The sequence below is a fragment of the Enoplosus armatus genome, chromosome 7 (assembly GCF_043641665.1).
Source record: "Enoplosus armatus isolate fEnoArm2 chromosome 7, fEnoArm2.hap1, whole genome shotgun sequence".
NCBI classification, from domain to species: domain Eukaryota; kingdom Metazoa; phylum Chordata; class Actinopteri; order Centrarchiformes; family Enoplosidae; genus Enoplosus; species Enoplosus armatus.
This window is the reverse complement of record NC_092186.1, coordinates 2,487,710-2,501,607: the sequence shown is the minus strand read 5'-3', so window position 1 is coordinate 2,501,607 and position 13,898 is coordinate 2,487,710. Positions and strand designations below refer to the sequence as shown.

Here is a 13,898-nt window from a genome sequence, read left to right as displayed (position 1 = left end):
TGTGTGGATGTGTGTGTGTCACCTAAATGACGTGTCTGTCACAGACATCTACCTGAGGTCAGATAGAGCTGATTACACACACACACACACACACACAGTTTGTTATACTTTAACTGTCTGTAGCAACAAGAGAGCATATCTCTAAGTCTCACAGCGAGTTGTAAACATACTAGAACCGAAACAGTTAATCAATAAATCAATTAGTCGATCAAGAGAAAATTAATCTGCAACTATTTTGATAACTGATTGATTGTTTAAGTCAAGCAAAAATGCTAAACATGCTCTTGTGCTGCTTTTTTGTCATATAGGACATTAAACTGAATATTTTTGGATTTGGGACTTTTTTCTATTTTCAGACATTTTGTAGGTCATACAATTAATCGATTGATGAAAATTAGCATTAGTTATAGCCCTAAAACAGACCAGACAGTAACCTTTTATAACTTCAAATGATAAAGGTTGTTATGTTTTGATGAGATAAGACTGCCTCGTACAGTGACTGCAACAATACATACAGTGCATACCAGAGCTGCAGGAGCACAGCCTCTTCAGTCCAGAGAGGCAATAAAACTCAAATACCAGGCATGCACGGTAAAAACCTCACAGCTGGTCTGTAAGGTCTCTCACACACACAGATGCACAGAGTAGAACATTCACAAACCACTACTACTAGTAACGTCAGAACTTAAGAATGAGTAGAGCTTCATCCCGTCAATAAAAAGACACACACCACCAAACTAGCATCAAAAAGCAGCTTACTTCACCGGCAGTCAGCAGCAAACTTTCACTGTTCCCTCTGCAGACTAGAAACAGGATGGAAATGCTTGCTGAAGCCTCGGAGTCAGAGAAAAAGGAAAAGAGAAACAGATGAAGCTGAAGGGAAAGAGGGGCAGGGACGAGGACAGAATGAAAAGGATGAGGGGACAGTTAGAAAGAAAAAGGGGAGGCTTAAAAGATTCAAACCAAGCCTAGCTGAAGTCTCTCTTCCCTCTGCTGTCGTCCTCTCTGCCTCTCAGGCTGCCACAGGAAGACAAGCAAAGAACATTCTTTCTCTTAAGGTGCTAACAGCCCCCCGGTGTCCCCCCCTCCCACTCTCTCTCTCTCTCTCTCTCTCCTCTCTCATGTCACTTCTTCCTCGCCTGCTCCGTCCCTGCACTATGAATCCCCGCCTTCACCGTCACTACGAAATCAGCCCCCCCCCCCCCCCGTCCTCCCCCTGCATCCTGTCCCGGCTGACACAGGTAGGTAATGCTGTGCAGAGAGTGTGCGCTCATGCATTTTTATGTGTAAAGGGAAAAACAGTGGAAGGAAACTGAATGGTGGATCATTCACTAGACTGCATCACATTTACACGCACACAGGTGGACCAGTTTGTGCAACACACATAATGCACTTTTAAGTGAAAAAACACAAAGCACAAGGACCTTGAGTTGGCCAAATATGGTGAGGGGAATGTAAACATGGGGGCGGGCTCTGGAGAGACTTGTGTGCAGAAGGGGGATGGGGACATATTGGACAAATTGCAACCTGCAACTTGAACCTGAAAGCAACACGCACAGCTAGAAAAGGGGAGAAGATAAAGGGGAAGAGAAGAAAAGGAGATGGTAAAAGAAGATGGGGAGATGGAGTGATAGGAGTAGCGGTCGGGTGGAGGGGGGGGGTGTGAGTGGGCTGGGAGGGTAAAGTAGAACCACCTGTGGTTGAAAACAACATTCTTGAGACTGGCTGCGCTGCTAACTGGCTGGCACCCTCATTATGCTCATGTGCATGCGTGTGTGCTGGCGCTTAAACGTAATGGCCGTGTGCGTTTGCATTCATGTGAGTGTTTGTGTATATGTGCGTTTACATGCCACTTTGCCGCATTTCTCCCCCACTGCTCGTCTATCTAAATTACACGGCTGGTGGAGCAGATTTAGCAACGGCATTAAAACAGTTGGAACTGAACCCTCAACCGCCGGTTTACGTGATTGTTTCAGCTGTCTGGAAGTGTGTTTTTGTGTTGGTGTTTTTCTGTGTGTGAAAGGTTATTCTAACTGAATGGAAACTGTTTGAAACAGCCGCCTCCAAATACACGGGTCTGGTCTGGCTGCTGTCCAGATGATTGTCGTCACACCCATTCCCAGGAACGTGAAAGAGGCCTTTGTGACCACAACAGTTGTAAGCTGTCACACTGATGACCAGACAATCACCCACAGCACGGACCACAGCGAAGGCTGGAGTCCAAACAGACCTGTTCTGAGACTGGATCTGCACCCACAGAGGGACGTAACGTCTGAAGAGCAGCCAGAGATACATTCATTGATTTTCTTAGCCTCTTGGGGGCAGAAAACACACAACTTTAACAAACCATCTTTTAAAGTTGTTATGGCTCCTTAAGATCCCAGTTGTGTTTCAACGTTTTGACCCATATTCAAATTCAGTAGTTCTCTTGCTTTTTGATGTGGTATTAAGTGCGCAGATAAAGTCGCCTGGCTTTTTATATTCGTTCCGGTCTTTAAATCCCCTCCAGATAAAGTCAATCCTTCCTTCGTCTTACCAAAAATGATTTTTTAATCTTCTAGACGCCTGAATTATAGAGTTATAAAAACAATCCTTCCAGAGCTTTCAGCTACATGTATTTACCTGCACATGCACAGTAAAGTGTCTTTCAATAGACAAGTTATGAAATGTGAAAATCACATGTAAGTAAACTGAATTATTGTTGCAATCTCACACAACAAAATGCAAACTTTGACAAAACCATAACACAGACTTGTTGATGCAGACTGCAGATTTTTATATCAAGCAAAAGTGAATAGAAACCAACTGCTGTCTGAGAAGGCAGAAAAAATACATTAAAATATCTTAAAGTAAACAGCAGACATTGGAAAATTGCCAGCAGCAACATCATTTTGTTGTAAAGGAAGTAAAATATTGATTTGGTCCTTTAAAAGTCAGACCTAAGCAGCCCTGGACCAGCATTCTAGTTTTCCTGAGAAACACAGACAGCTAAAGGTCACCATTATGTTGGAGTTGATTTATGTCCCATAATGTGTTGTGTCTTCAAATATATTGCTTTCCTGTTAAATCCTGTCTAATAATTGAGTCAGAGACACCACAGGAATTCAAAACAACAGGAAAGGAAAGTGAAAGAAAGAGAAACAGAAGTATGAAAAAGGGGTGAATTCCTGATTAAAACCATGAAAATGCGTCTCACCTGCTTCAGGAGAAGACGTGTCTTGATACGAGTCTCGTCTAACCAAAGGGTCCAAGGTGTCATAGTCCACCGTCACACAGCGTCCGTTGTGCCACAGCTCTCTGCCTGCACATGGAAATGACAAACAGACCAGCAGACAAAGAGGCAGCACTGGTCAGGAGTCAGTTAAACAACAGCAACACACACACACACACACACACACACACACACACAACAACACCAGCTGGTTCCAGATCTCATTTAAATTTGATTTAAGAACTTTTGGATTTGCTTCCATTTGTAGTTGACTGTCTGTGTCCGTGTGAATGTGTGTGTTTGTGTGCCCTGCCTGTGTGTGTGTGTGTGTGTGTGTGTGTGTGTGTGTACAGTATCTGCAGTCTGAATTCCTGTCAGATGTGTGTGTGAGATAACCCCTCATATTACTTCCTGTTGAGAGGCGAGGAGTGTGATTGTGCACGCTGAGGGCCAGTTTGGCTGTTACGCCCTCCTCCTGGTGCCCAACACTGCCCCCACCTGGGTGACTGTTCGATGAACTTGATGAGTATGTTTTTCATTCATGAGTAGTGTGTGTGCGTGTGTGTGTGTGTGTGTGTGTGGTGCAGATGTAATGCTGCAGCCTGAGTCATTTCTGTCTCTTCTGCTTGAATTAGGAGACACAATGAAGCTCGGTGCAGTCTTTGTTCATCAGCAGCACTTCAGCCTGAATATTGTGTCCGTGTGCACGAGTGTTGGTTGTGCACGTGTGGGTGTGTGTGTGTGTCTGGGAGTCCAGGTGTTTGTATACATCAGGTAGAGTTGTGGTTCTCAAACCCCACATGGAGTCACGGGAAAATGTTAGGGACCGCAAGATGATTAACAGAAGACCGAAGCAAAACATGTTTTATCCAATTTCTTCTTATCTTTACTTTTTTCTTTGACTTTACTGAATCATTTCACTTCTTCAGGACTTGTTTATAAAAAACAAGCAAACATATATTTCTTCTGAACAGGTGACGAGGGCCACAAGTAGACATTTCTTTGTTTTAAGAGGCCACAAGCCAACTGAGAGGATTTCTTTTAGGTGAATTAAATTCAAAACTTTTGGAAATCATCGTTTTCACTTGTATTTTTTCAGGGTACTGTGGGCTTTAAAGGTTCAGTTCACTTAAATTTAAAAAAAGTAACTCTAGTGTTTTACTTATTCCTAATGGTGTCTAGATATGCAAATCGTTTTGATTCTCTACGCCGAAATATCAAGATGTCAATGTCCCAGTAAAAATCTACAGAATTGTTGATTGGAAATTAAAGATTCCTATTTTAGTTTGTGAAAATGAAATAATCCTGATGAAACTGGGTGCAGTCTGATCTCAGCATCCCTGGGCTGGATCCACGGGAGGTAGGAGGGGTCTGACAGAACCACTTGAACCCTACACGGAGTAGCTTAAATACTGACAACTGCCTACCATCCATCTTTGTAAGTTATTCACAAATATGTTGTATAGCCGTGCCAGCTGTGCGGCTCCAGAGAAGGCGATGTCGCTGTTTTTGATCCAGACTGAAATATCTCAACATCTGTTGGATGGATTGCCACGACATTTTGTACAGACAATCATCGTCCTCAGAGGATGAATCATATTGACTTTAGTGATCCCCTGACTTTTCCTCTAGCGCCATCATGAGGTCAAATTTTCAATCCAGCACTTTGGTTTATAACTAAATACCAGCATTTAGCTCAGAACAGCGCTGTGTAGTGAGTACAGAGCCGCACAGCTGCAGACTCTGAATCTTCTTTCCACTGAATAACAAAAGAAGTATGAAACCTTGAACCAGTATACTTTGGATCCTGGATCAAAGCTGAAAAACACCTGACTCCCATTTTCACCTGCAAATGTATTCTCTGTTTTTTTTATCCAGTCCACTGTAGTAATGTTTAATGGTTACCCTATGTTTATGTAACTCTGAGCTTCACTTCAAATAAACAAAAAGATTAATAAATTGCGAAACAAGAAAGTCTACCTGTAATCTTTTCAGGGCTGTCAGAAAGCAACAGCTCCACTTTTCCGTCCTCCGGGAACCGCGGATCTGGAATATTAACCAAAACCATCAGACAGCTGGAGCCTTTGCTTGGCACACTGGACATATTTCCACGTACTTCACACCTGCACTCCAGCACAGCTGATAAGGGGTCCAAGGTTAGTTCAGGTAGGTTATATTTACATTGGAGGGGGTGAAGGATTTATCAGTCACAGATTAAAATTGATACTGCAGCAGAGTAGAGCGTGATAGTAACTGAAACAACAGTTGGCAGTGATAGCAGCAGGTTCTAAATACCTTCACTGGCACAGTCGAGGTCCGCCTTGGAGAAAGTGAGGGTGTGTCCGCGTACGAGGCCCGTATGAAACTGGAGACGGAAGACGACCTGGCGGCTGGCTGACCGGCTGTTTTTGTCATAACAAACCACCTAAAATCAATCAGACAGAAACATCAGGTCAGCTAGTTTTCTCCAGGAAGCCTAAAATATTAGGAAATTATTTGGAAATTACAGATCCGTAAAATAAAGTGTTACCAAAAACATTATAAACACACAGAAAACAAAAAATGAACAAAGGGGAAGAAACTGAGGGCTTTTCAGTTCAGGAAGATTCAGTTTCCCAAATAAATAAATTAGTAAAATATCTAAACATTCACAAAAAGACAAGTAAAATAGCGTTGTGGCAAGGTTAGCTTCTAATGGTCCCCCCCCCCACAGGGTCCCAGTAATAAATAATTCACATTTTGTGCCATACACTGCAGTAGTAACCTGATTACCACTCACCATGATGTCCCCCGCGAGCAGCTGAGCTGGCTGGAGCACAAAGTAGAGCCGGTCTGTCTGGGCTGCATTAACATGGCTGAGATGGACATAAACACACATTACCATATGTGTTCTATTCTGAAACATCCTGCCACGTTTCGAGATTATTATGGGATTTCTTACTAGACTGCTGATGTGCAAACGGCTTGTAGACTCTGGTAGACTCTGAGGAAGAGACAACATCCTACAGGAAGAGGAAGAGTTTCGTCAGGAAAGGTAGTATTCATTCGAGAAAGAAATTGTTCAAGAAGCATGTCAGTGTAGCAGAGCTGTGGACTTTGACTTGAGTCAGACGTAAGGACTTTAAATTATAAGCTTTCTTTCTGTCTTCTTCCTAACGAAGATGAAAAGAAGAATACTAGAGATGACACGTAGAGGGCTTCTGCAATGGACAGCTACTGCTATTTATCTACTTAGCTTCCTCTAATTCAGGTCAGACATCTGCTGCTTACCTCCGTCTGGTCTTATTTTGGGAATACCGTGAAGAACTACACAGAGGAGGAAAGACGGCGAGGGACACATCCTCAGTCCTCCTTTTAACACGTTGCCCAGCATCCACACGTAGCTGGAGAGCACAGAGAAATTTATCTTAAATAACTTTATGACTGGATAGAAGCGTGGTTGTGACTTTTATTGAGTTTCACAACCTTACTGTAGCTTTATTGTGGTACCTATTTCACAAGAGGATAAATCAGGTGATTAGTGACCTTGCAGGTCAACAGTCACAGCAGATCCTTCGGTCTATATTCAAAGATCAGAGGCGAAGAACTGAAGCAGAGTTGACCTTTGACCTGCAGTGATTCTGCTCCATCCACCCCTGTTCTTACCGTTTCTGCGAGGGGGTCATCAGAGCGTAAAGTTTGTCATTGTAGAACCTCCTCATGGCAAAGTGGTCGAGAGAAAGGTCTGCACTGAGAGAGAGGCATATATTCAGATGATGACGCATTTAACGCAGTTCTGCAGTTCGCCTAAATTACAAAATACAGCATTTCATGATTTTACCTGAAGTGGTATCTACCCATCGCTGAGATTTCTGCCTCCATTACTATGGAAGTAAATGCAATATTGTTTCCTCAGAAGAAAGTCCTGACTAGCAGCTAGAAACTCAGTCCTTAAAGAGCTCAGAAAAAACATCTACAATTACATGACAGCTGGGGAAAGTACATCTGGTGATGAAGATGGAAAGTAATGTGATTGAAAGCTCCAGAACAGCTACTACATGGACCTTGTGGTGAAATTGTTTTCTCAACCACAGAATTCTATTGTAAATACTAATACTATACTCATTTTTATTTTATTCCATGCGTCCTTCTTCCTTGTCAAAACCTGGAGCCTACATTACCCACAATGCAACTCAACGTCTGACAGTTCAGGCTGAGTTTCTTGTGTGTCACGCTAGTAGCGGCAAATGTAGCCTCAAGCAGAGGTGTGGTAAGCCCTCTTCTTTCTAACTCCACACCTCCAGATCTCTTACATTTCAAACTTCTGTCTTCATCACTTTTTAACAGACACCCCACTGCTCCCTCTGGAGCCACAAAAGGCTTTATACAACTTTTCACATATGCAGTAGCGCCTGTAAAAAGACTCTGATGTTTAAAACTGGTGGATTTCCCCTTTAAGGAGTTAGAAATATTCAACAGCAATGTGTCGTTCCAGAATCAGGGTCCCAAACTACTTTCTACTGAATAAATAGTCCCCCATGAAAACTTGACAGTGTGATCTGTGGATTATTCAGAGTAACAAGGACATTGTTTCTTCAAGAAGATGCTGCTTTTGGCATTTTTAAATTCACCGCTGACAAAATTCCATTTGTTTCCACTGTGTTGGGATGACGGCAGAAATCTCAGAGACAGAGACAGAAAACAATAAAACAAAACTATCTGCGTGACTAGATACCACCAGAGGTAAGTAAGTAAATATGGTTTTCTTTTGTAATTTGGGTGAATGTCAGATTTACACTCATTCACACACCTTTGCATTCCTGCACTCATTCTCAGAGGGACAATGGTCACAATCAGATATTTCTCAGCAGTGAGTCAGCTGTTCAGACACACATGCACGCCAACAGTGTAGAAGTCAACCTGAACTTCCTCTTTTCTGCATTTTCAGGAGACAGTGATTTGCCTGGAACTGACCTTTCCCTTCATCCCATTATTAGACATAAATGAGGATGTGCTTTTAATAGCTCACATCTCGACCATATATAGAGGATAGAGAGACAGAAAGCGCAAATGTTAATGAGAGAAATGTAATGTTTGCTTTAAAATAGCCTTGAAATGACCAGACTCTGGTGTACAGGTAAATTAAGAGTAAATACATCCACTGGTGTCCAACAGGATCCCTGCCCGAAAATCAAATCAAACATTCTAGTTGAAAGTCTCTTCAATCAGCCGTCCTGCTCTTTGCCTGCTGGAGACTTACAGTAGATCAGCCTCTGTTCACTCGGTCTATTGTTCTGTCAGTGCTCTTTGATCTGCAAACACGTCCAACGGTAAATGTCAATACCGTGTCATTACTTTACAGCCACAGTTCCCTTTTACTTCAATGAAATCTCTAACGTGGAATAACAATGATTATGAGTACACGAAGAGAAAGACTCTTCAATAAGTCATTAATTAAATACATTTAAAGCCGTCTAGTCTTCTAAATGTTGAAATGTTCATTGTTCGATGGAACAAAACGGAGGATGCCAAATTGAATTGCAATGTGGCCAGTAGCTGTTGACATGTCTGGACCAAATGCTGGATGGACGTAATAAAGCTGACGTCTAAATGCTTCTTTACATCCGTCACCCCTCTTCTTCACCATTTGAGTAAATTCACGTGGCGTCAGTGTTACCTGGATGACATGTTGCTGAAGTGGATGTAAGAAGCCAGCAGAACTCCGAGCCGGCCTTTACCCCCCTGTGGAGGACAACCACAGACTCGGGATGAATACACTTTTAAGGAACATGTCAATGTGTGCGGAGGAATCAGCGACGGTTACCCTGCAGTGTAACACCAGGACACGCTTCGAATGTGTTTGCAGCCAGTTCTCCATCGCTGCACACACACTGAAGATCTGATCCAGGCCGGGAGCCAAGAGATCCACCCAACCTGTGTCCAAAACCTGACAGACAAACCACACATGCTGTTACACACATCACACTGCGATATTTAACCTCCCGAGCTGGTACTTTGAAGCGTCGTCGTTACCTTGTGGTTCGTTCGGGTGAGAGTGTCACTCTCCTGTGAGAGGTTGACGAGCTGAAGAAGGGAAGGAAGCATTTTTATATCGTTTAAGGAATATTGTAAAAGTATCAGCAATCTTAAAGTTACATTTTCAACTGTATTCATTATTCTTAATGAGACTTTCTATTGATTTAATTAAAATAATTTATTTAAAACTAAAATAACTAAGTACATTTACTCAAGTGCAATTTTGAGGTACTTCTACTTTATTTGAGTAGTTTCACTTATGCTACTTTATGCTTTTTACTCCACTACAGTTATTCTAAAGCTTTAGTTACTAGCTACTTTGTCGATTCAGATTATTAATACAAAATAAATTCTGATGTATGATTATAGATAAAACTACCCAGCAGTATATAAAGTGGTTGAAATTAGTCCCACCTTCACCTGCTGCAATATCAAAGTCAGTACGTACATTTAATGTACATCAATAATTATAATCCAACTATACAATATATATTGTTCTGATATTATTATTATTATTATTTCTGTTACTTTAACTTCTGAGTACTTCTTCTTCGTCTGTTCCTCTCATCTCACCATGTAGTTGCGTCCGTGTTTGGACTGCAGCATGAGAATGATCTCGTGCAGGTTTTGCAGGTAGATCTCGTCAGGACATTCAGGAGGGCAGAAAATGGTGATGATGCGCTCAGTGATGTAGGTCAGATCGATTCGCTGCGGCTCCTCCATGACTGATCTCGGTCACATGGGCGCCCTGCAGGAAGCGAAATGCATGGTGTCAGAATGAAAGTCATGGAAAACTTAGGGAAGTGAGAATTTTCGCTGCAGGTCAGCAGATGTTTGCAGGGCGTTTATCTGAACTTCTGCCGTGTCAGCTGGAACTCCAAGTGAGGCAAATCCCCACGCAGATATGTGAGTTCAAATCTGGTCAGACTTTTTAATCCTCAAATCCTTTTACAGGATGTGGTGCTAAAACAAAGTGGGGTCAAGGCCAAATACATGAGGAACTCAACCACGGGCTTAGTCACTGGAACCCCTCACTGAGCTTGTGACTGGAGGAGAGGTGATGATGAGTCACAGAGGAATGATGCTGCACAAACACACAGAGGCGTTTCCTAACAGGCTGCCCTTCTGTGGTCCTGAGCTGTTGGTTTTTATTTCTTTCATTGAGAGTTGATATCATCTGTGTGTGTGTGTGTGTGTGCATGTATGTTCTTAACTTCATTACTCATCAACACAAACCCATAAAACTGAAACACAGATTCTGACAGGGAGAGAAAATCATGACCTGAGAATTAGAAGGTTCCTCTGTCGGACTTTTTTGTCCAAAAGGAGTTTTTCACATGTGTAGGTGTATTTTAAGTTGTATGCTTTAATTGTCCAATAATTTGAAAAAAGTAATTCTCTAAGTTGGTTCTATATAAACTAAACTTCCAACCACAAAGCCCAGGGAACCAATCAGGTTCTGATTAGCCTCCTGATGAGCTTATTATCTGTGATTAGGTCAAAGGAGCTGGAAAGATCATGAAATTGTGCTCAATTTGAGATTTTTTGAGAATATTATGACAGGCATTGTTAATGACACTGAGGCAAAGGGAGAGTTCAAGTTATCAAGTTTGAACTTGGTGAAAAGCTGATTTTTTAATATTGGCTACCCCACGAGCAGCTTTATGATTAATGTTATTATTACTCAAAGTTACTGTGACTGTGTTGGAGGTGACAGCGAATAAGATCAAACTCTGAAAGGAAATAACCTTTTTCTGTTTTAGCAGAAAGTGAGATGAGAAGATTAATATCGCTCTCATGTTTGTACATAGTCTACATAGAGTACCTTTAGGGTTCTGTTATTTTGACTTTATAACTCCAAGTCCAAAACATTCCTGTCACATTCTCCTGTAAATCATGGTGGGGGTAATTCTGTGGTATCTGGTCTCTGTGTTAGCATATGGACCGAGGCAGTTCCACGCATGTTAGTGCATGTGTATGGGAGCGAGATCACTAGACAGTGGAGCTGAGGAGTCCACAAAGAGTGGCGGTTAACCTCGCCTTCACCCTGGCCATGTGACCACAGCAGAGTAAACAGCGATAAAACCATTTTCACCAGAGCGACATACAGGAATAACCTACTGGGAACCACTGCAGCATGAATGAAAACACACTGAACTTCAGGTTTCATCCTGTCACTGGTTTCCACTCCCTCCAGTCACCATTTCATAGGGTTTTAGAAAACAAGATGCATCAGTGAGCACTCTCAGACATCTCGGTTATGGGTGTCAAAGAACTTGTTACATAATGTTTAAAACATTTTGTCACGATCAGGATCGTCTGATCACTATTGATCTTTAATATGAGCAGATTCATTATGTTAGTGGTGCTGATAGTATACAGTGAACCAAATATTGTAGTATAACTTGTGTTATGATGGATAACCATGTTTTTTGTATGCACGCACACCAAAAATTGACATTGTTATAATAGGGTCATCAGGTCATCAGGTCCGACCGAGTTTTTGATTCCAATTCCAAAGAAGAGACAATAAATTAGAAATCCACAATCAAAACTGAGCTCATTCAATCCATCAAAATGTTCTAATTTGCTGCAGTCTAGTGTAGTCAAGTAATCTCTTTTTTAAATATGTGTGTGTGTCCACAAATGAAGTTTCTCATGGAAAATGTAAGTTAATTGAATTGAATTTGAATTGAATTCATTAAACTGATCATGAAATCATTCTCCAAATAAGACGTTTGGGGGTGCGAATGCTTGTCACTACGTTACCTTACTACTTTATGGTACCCAGTGTTGTAAGTCTATTTTACATCCCCGGTTTGTACCTTTAAAGTTAGAAATACAGAAGCGCTGCAGCCAACATTACTAACTGTACAGTACCTTGAGTTGAGGCTGAACTGGTACAAACTATGAACCATAAGTAACTACCACCTATGTGGGGGTTCAGACGGTACACATCTGGGGTCCAGGCCTGTTCGGGTACATGTGTGAAAAATGTACTTTTCAATACAAACGTGCACTCCTCCTCCTGTACTTCTGTTTGTGGGAGTTTCTGGTGTTTCCTTTCTGAAACAGCTGACAGGGTTGGGCAAACAATCTTAATGAGTGACTACTCTCCAGTTATGTATTTCTGTATTTCTGGTGTGGTTTTTCAACATTTTAAGACTTCTGCAATCTAAATCTGTCCGCGCTCCGCCTGAGGAACCAAAACAAACGGAAGTGTGCGACTTAACCACACGTACACTCACGTGTATATACTCAAGCGTTGCTATAGGGAGAGCTGCTTAGCAAAGTCCTTGAGCTTAAACTAGCCACATCTAATTATAGTCTCTATTTCCCATTTTAAAAGGAGGCATTCGGAAACGGATTAACCATCTTTGTTTTTTCTTTTCAAATTGGCAGAGAGAAACATTCGCTGCCTCCTGAAATGCAACGGGAATGAAGCCATCAGTTGGTCGGTAATTCAACTGACAGATTATTTGAAATGATTATACTGATTACTGAAATCTTCTCCATTCAGATCCTCTTCTTCTCTGTTTTCCTGAAAGCTTTTTATTAGAACACTAAACTAATCTCCCTTTAGTCCACCTGGTCCCCACAGAGACTCCTTATTGAGTTGCACAATCTTATTTTTTCATAAATACATTAAATTAAATCCACCGGCAGGGTGAGGTAATTTCATTTGATTGTACTTGTGTCAAAGATATCTCAGTCGGTTCGTACTCCATCTAATTAGTATCAAATTCGTGTCACTTGATTCAGGCAGTTTTTGTAGGAAGTTCATTTGCATTGGTAATAAGTGCAATTATCACACCCCCGCTGGCAGGGTTTGTCACATGTCCTAAGAAAAGTAGGCTTTTAAGACTTAATGCAAGATTAAATGACCTCTTAAAATGCACTGAATCCCAGTGGAAACACGTCTCCTGGGGTTCAGTGTCTTAATGTGTCAGTAGGCTAATCTCCCCTCTCAGTGCATCTGCAGGGAGACTTTTTTCACTGTTAATCCCCCCCAGATTTACCATCCATCACATGCTCCTTTGTTTACTGAAAGTGGTGGTCTACACCAAAATGTGGACACATTCAAGGAAAGAGAGACATTATGTCCAGTTTGTCGCACAAGAATGAACAATGAACTGGCTATTCTGAAAAAGTGAGAAGCCTCGTGGGAGTAGATTAACTTTTCTGTAGTTCAAACTTTACCGTAAATCTGCAGAAGGAGAGAAATGAAAGACTTTAGACAACAGGAAGTGGTCTTACCTTTGCTGATGTTGCAATAAACAAGAAGTCAAAATCACGGCAGCGTGAAGCCTGATGAGTGAAAGTCTGTGTGTGACTGGCACAGAAAGCGAGGTGGAGACTTTACAGGGGGAAGGAGGAAGAGAAAGAGAGCAAGAGAGAGAGCATGATAAACTATACTGTCACAGTGCACTTTGCCCTCTGTTGGACTGTAATGTGACAGCAGTCCACTCCGGTGCAAGATTAAAAAAACTGTGAAAGTGAGAAAGACAGTTATAACATACTGATACCTCTCTCTCTGAAGCACATTGGCACATACACGAGCTAATTAAGTTGATCTCTATCCGTGCTCCAGGGAAGCCTAGAAATACATAGGTTTTTTACAACTTTTTAATGTCAAGGACACACAAATTCATGCGTTTTACATGAGAGACCC

The 13,898-nt window shown here is 41.8% G+C and overlaps 1 protein-coding gene across 1 annotated transcript in view; it reads right to left on the bottom strand.

Annotated features, from left to right (window-relative positions):
• The window catches only part of tns3.2 (tensin 3, tandem duplicate 2), a 38,909-nt gene extending 28,960 nt beyond the window's left edge, over nt 1-9,949 (bottom strand). The window contains exons 1-11 of the mRNA XM_070908283.1: nt 9,800-9,949; nt 9,224-9,274; nt 9,015-9,137; nt 8,868-8,932; nt 6,857-6,940; nt 6,482-6,594; nt 6,153-6,213; nt 5,991-6,066; nt 5,507-5,636; nt 5,192-5,257; nt 3,197-3,301 (exon numbers count right to left, since the gene is read on the bottom strand). Coding sequence (XP_070764384.1) covers nt 3,197-3,301; nt 5,192-5,257; nt 5,507-5,636; nt 5,991-6,066; nt 6,153-6,213; nt 6,482-6,594; nt 6,857-6,940; nt 8,868-8,932; nt 9,015-9,137; nt 9,224-9,274; nt 9,800-9,949 — 1,024 coding nt within the window. The remainder of the gene's footprint in view (nt 1-3,196; nt 3,302-5,191; nt 5,258-5,506; nt 5,637-5,990; nt 6,067-6,152; nt 6,214-6,481; nt 6,595-6,856; nt 6,941-8,867; nt 8,933-9,014; nt 9,138-9,223; nt 9,275-9,799) is intronic.
• Nucleotides 9,950-13,898: the final 3,949 nt, after the last annotated feature.